Source organism: Dipteris shenzhenensis, chromosome 25, assembly GCF_047967505.1.
Source record: "Dipteris shenzhenensis isolate YYH24624 ecotype China chromosome 25, Dip_SZ_1.0, whole genome shotgun sequence".
Taxonomy (NCBI): domain Eukaryota; kingdom Viridiplantae; phylum Streptophyta; class Polypodiopsida; order Gleicheniales; family Dipteridaceae; genus Dipteris; species Dipteris shenzhenensis.
The window spans coordinates 46,120,429-46,125,425 of record NC_141620.1 but is presented as its reverse complement, the minus strand read 5'-3'; the positions used below and the strand labels follow the sequence as shown (position 1 = coordinate 46,125,425).

The 4,997-nt window shown below is 45.0% G+C and overlaps 1 protein-coding gene across 2 annotated transcripts; it reads right to left on the bottom strand.

The window, feature by feature from the left end:
- Window positions 1–621: 621 nt before the first annotated feature.
- On the bottom strand, window positions 622–2,776 carry RAD51 (RAS associated with diabetes protein 51). Of its 2 annotated transcripts, none has more exons than XM_087396624.1 (9): window positions 2,589–2,776; window positions 2,332–2,476; window positions 2,135–2,245; window positions 1,956–2,047; window positions 1,752–1,846; window positions 1,524–1,637; window positions 1,314–1,443; window positions 1,106–1,227; window positions 622–981 (listed from the first exon to the last, which is right to left on the bottom strand). In XM_087396624.1, exons 1-9 carry the CDS (start codon window positions 2,670–2,672, stop codon window positions 858–860), a joined length of 1,017 nt encoding a protein of 338 aa, XP_087252750.1. In that variant the 5' UTR covers window positions 2,673–2,776; the 3' UTR covers window positions 622–857. The 2 variants fall into 2 exon arrangements, with proteins under 2 accessions (XP_087252750.1, XP_087252751.1); XM_087396625.1 differs by having other exon boundaries at window positions 622–908.
- Between the last annotated feature and the right edge of the window lie 2,221 nt (window positions 2,777–4,997).

The window sequence follows — 4,997 nt, the reverse complement described above, 5'->3', positions numbered from 1 at the left end:
ATACGTTTTGCCTACCAAAACTTGCTATTAATTCAATGGTTGATTCTCTTCAAGATATCTTACCCTTCTCTTTGCCCTACTGCCCCTCTTGGCTCCCAAAACATATTGTACTATAGATAGCAGTGCTATAGTGTTCCAGCATCTTCTTAGTATGTAGCAATGGTACCCCTGTTGGATATAGAGCTACGCTTTAAGCTTATTGTTTTATATATAGGCATCTTCTAGGACTAGACAAGAAGTTTGCAATGAGGAAAACCCAATAGCAAGTCATTGTCCTTTAATCATTCTTGGAATACACGAACCACAAGGTCTTCTCAAACTTTGGATTCTGGAACATGCAACAGACAGAGAGAACACACACATGCTCTCTCCAATGTACAATAAAACAGAGTACAGAACACCTCTCTCTCCTCTCTCGTTTCAATCTCATAGACCGATTTGGTCTTACTAAGACTTAAATAAACTTTCTTTCTTTCTCTCGATTACACCTCTGGTGGTGGATCCTTTTTTTATCCCTGGCAGTCCCGACCCTGATGAAATCTCTCTCTCTCTCTCTCTCTCTCTCTCTCACACACACACATAAAACTAGACACTGCATAAAAACTGGTTACATAACCAGAACGAGACACTGCATTTTTAAGGCTTCTTTCCTCTCCAACTGGAATGATTCTACAATTTACATTGGCTGCAACTCCCTTTCCCCATGCGAATCTTCATTGTTCAGGAAAGCCAGACGGCATTACAGAAACGGCCTCAAATCTGCTCCGCTGGATTTGCCCAACCGATGTCTTTGGAAGGTACAAATTTCTGTACCTGTCTCCCTCTCTGATGACACAAAATCCCAGCTTTGAAGAACTTCAGTCCTTTACATCGATGACACCGTCTGTAGTGATCTGGAATCTGGCTTCCTGTTCAGGTAGACATGGTGAACTCACGACCTTGCAAATGCGCTCCTCACCTCTCCCTTTGCGCAGAGAGAGTCTGCAGGAAGCAAGATAAATTTATCCAACTCTCATTTGGGCAGAGGGTCTACAGGAAGCAAGATAAATTTCAGCAAAAGATATCTCATTCGCATTTGGGCTTCGAAGATACAACAAAGGAATACCTCGTGGTCGAGGCATGGGCTATAATATTCCCTCCGATGGGCTTCACTTGAGGCCCTGCAAACATTGCAGATCCGTCTACCTGTGCCACCACTTGATTCGTAACCACGACAGCAACTCCAAACTGCAATCACAGCAATTTAGTTGGATGGCACAGCTGCATTTCGTAGGACACCCGATACTTCAGAAAACACTCAACCGGGAACCCACCTCATCGGCCATTTTCTGCAGACTTCGAAGGAATTTGGCCAGATGCATTTGTCTTGCAGACAGCTCCCCACGCCCTACAAAATCTGTCCGGTAAAGGGAAGTTGCACTGTCGACGATCATCAAAGCAAACCTGCTTCCACCAGAATTCGATTAGGACTTTGCTGATGACAGATCGCATTGCACGATGCTGAGAATGAACAGTTCCATCACCTAGTTTCAGCCATCATGGAAGCTGCTTCAAGCAGAAGTCTGGATTGATGATCTGTATTGTAAGCTCTTGCATACGCGACGTTCTCCAGAACGTCTCCACCATTGAGTCCAAACCTGGATGGATGGGAAGGATCAATCAAGGAACTTGGGATCAATCGAAAGAGAGTTATTCGAAATCTTGGGTTCGTTTTTTTGGACGTGGAAATCAAATAAACAAAGGGCTAGTACCGTTCAGCAATTTGCAACAACCGCTGTGGTCTGAAAGTTCCTTCTGCGTCAATATACAGAGCTTTTCCTTCTCCACCGCCCTGATCTAGCGGGAGCTGAACCAAAACGAAAATGATTACCAATGAAGATAGGGACTGCCTCATCTCACAGAGCCCTCCCTTTGATTGCACCAGTTTTTCGATCACGAGCTGAATGAATTCTAACCTGGCAAGTGACGCATAATGTGTGACACAACTGTGTCTTCCCTGTGCGGAATTCGCCGTAAATCTCGGTTATGGACCCTGTCTCCACGCCTCCTGGAAAGGCCAACAGCGTTGATCACAACCTGATAGCTGGGGAAACGTACACAAAGGAGTCATTCATGGGACGAAGAGCGTCCAAACCTTCTAGGATCTTGTCGAGTTCCTTCGACCCCGAGCTTATTTGAATGATCTCTGAGCGCTGGGCGTGCAGCTGACTTGCGCTAGTAAATCCCATTGGGACAAGTTTCGATGCTGTGAAATCCACACAAAGAACTGTCAGCGTGAAGGCGACGGATGTTTCCTCCGAAGGGCACGATGAAACAGACGATTGACTGTACCGGCTTCGATGATCTTGTCGACTTTTGCTTCACTCAGCCCCTTGATTTGTACCAGATCCTTCTTGGGACAGTAAGCGACGGCTTCCACGGTGCAGATACCTGCCTCTTTGAGCTTCTTGGTGTCAGCTGCTGCGATTCCGCAGGTCTAGAAGGAAGCAAGGGAGAAGGAAACGATAGAGGTCAGGCACCCTACTCCTTCTCGCAAAAGAAGAAAAAGGAAATGCGATGAAGGACCGAAACGAGAAGGGGAAGGGCACCTGAAGCTGCTCGACAGGGAAGGGTCCATGTTGGAGCTCCTGGTCGATGTGCTCCTGGGCGGCGTAATGCTCCTGCTGCTCCATAGCTAAGCTACGAACGATTGGCGGGCAGGGAAGCTCCAAGGAATCAAAGGAGATGAAGGCCAGAGATCAAACTGATGAAGCAAGAACCGCCATGGAAGCTCGGAGCAGAGCAGCACAACAGGAAGATGGTCGTTTGGGCGGGAACACCAATTTCAAACCCTTAACCTCACCTTAATCCCACATTATCCGTCTAATTAGCCTCCTTCATTAGCATTGCTCTACCCTAGCGTGATGTGCACGCTTCTTTGCACGGTGGGTTCAAACAACCCAGCGGATGTGGTGCATCATCTACCTACTCACCCACGTGTGATTGGTGTAGCAGTTGGAGGAGATGGAATGGGCCAATCCTGTTAGCGGTTGGAGGAGTTGTGAGTCAACTTTCATTGCCCCAAAAACACATCTTTTGTGTCAATGTCCAAGCCCTCATCCCTCGTATTTGATAGCAGGCCTTCACACCACCTTATCCACGATAGCCAGCAACAGGTAGTGTGAACCAATCTCTATCGAGCTTACATTAACATTCTAGCCTAGCATGATGTTTGCAATAGAGACACTAATTATGTTGAGCTTTTGTATGACTAATCCATTCTTTATGTTTGGGTGGGGAAAGCAATCTCTAAGAATACAAACCCTTAATGGGGTCTTCTTTACTTCGCTTTCATTAACGTATACCATTCTTCACATTTTCTTTACCTAGCTTACATTAACCGTGTCATTGCTTCACCCCGGCAAAACGTACCTTGAGTAATCAAGAACAGTAGGAACAACCAGAACTAGCATAACACATCGTGATGGAGAGTGTGTGCAAGGAGCGAGTTTTTTGAGCGAGTTTTGGATTGAGTTTTTTTTGGCAACCAACATGTTTTGTTCCACCTATTCCACTTATGACACCTCTCTCTCTCTCTCTCTCTCTCTCTCTCACTCTCATGAAAACACACACAATATTATTTTTGTCTCTTTTCTCTCTTCATCCTCCTTGTCCTCATTGCAACCCTCTATCTTTGTCTATGTCTAACTCTTCACATCTCTCTCTACCCCTCTCTCATGCATGCACTTCTGTGTGTGTTATTTGTCTCTTCGTCCTACATCTAGACCCTCTATCTTCGTCTGTCTAACTGTGTCACATCTCTCTCTACTCCCTGACTCATGCATGCATTGTAGTCCCCCCCCCTCTCTCTGTCTCTCTCTCTCTCTCCTTTTTTACCATCATAATTTGTCTTTTTTTCCCACCATTTTGGATAAATTTTTAGCCCAAAAGGGCTCCGAGATGACAGCTAGCATGCATAGAATCCCACTAGAGACCAAATTTTATGAAACTAACAAGAGAAATGAGCTCATTTGATGTGTTCCGATTGTTTTGATACCAAACATGAATAAATTTTGATATTTCTAGCAAAAGTTGTGAATTTTTTTAAACCCCAAACTGGCATCCAGAGAACGGCACCGGGGCCCTCCTCCTTTAAAAATTTTCCTTGATTGCTTTTTTTAGTCCCTCTCTCTCTCTCTCTCTCCCTTAAAAATGTGTGTGTGTGTGTGAGAGAGAGAGAGAGAGAGAAAGATCAAAGAACTTTTTCTTAGCCTAAATTGGAAAGTTCTAAAAAGGAAATGGAGGTCATTTGTGCTTACAAATTATGTACCATATAAGCTTGTTAAGGATGTGTGTGTGTGTGTGTGTGTGTGTGTGTGTGAGAGAGAGAGAGAGAGAGAGAGAGAGAGAGAGAGAGGGAGGGAGGGAGGGAGCAAGGGAGGGAGGGAGGAAGGGAGCGAGGGAGAGAGAGAGAGAGAGAGAGAGAGAGAGAGAGAACAGCGCGTGTAATAGAGAGGGGGTAGAGAGAGATATGATAGAGTTAGACATAGACGGAGATAGAGGGTTGCAATGAGGACAAGGAGGATGAAGAGAGAAAAGGGACAAAAAGAATATTGTGTGTGCGTGTGTGTGTGTGTGTGTGAAAGAAAGAGAGAGAGAGAGAGAGAGAGAGAGAGAGAACATTGCGTGTAAGAGAGAGGAGGTAGAGAGAGATGTGATAGAGTTAGACATAGACGGAGGTAGAGGGTTGCAATGAGGACAAGGAGGACGAAGAGAGAAAAGAGACAAAAACTATATTTTGTGTGTGTGTGTGTGTGTGTGAGAGAGAGAGAGAGATGTCATAAGTGGAATAGGTGGAACAAAACATCTTGGTTGCCAAAAAAAGCTCGCTCCTAAACTCGCTCAAAAAACTCGCTTCTTGCCCTTCCCCCCTGATGGAGACACTAATCATTTTAATGTGCTACTCTTATATGGCTACTTATCTATGCATCAATGAACTACATCTTATCTTACTATAT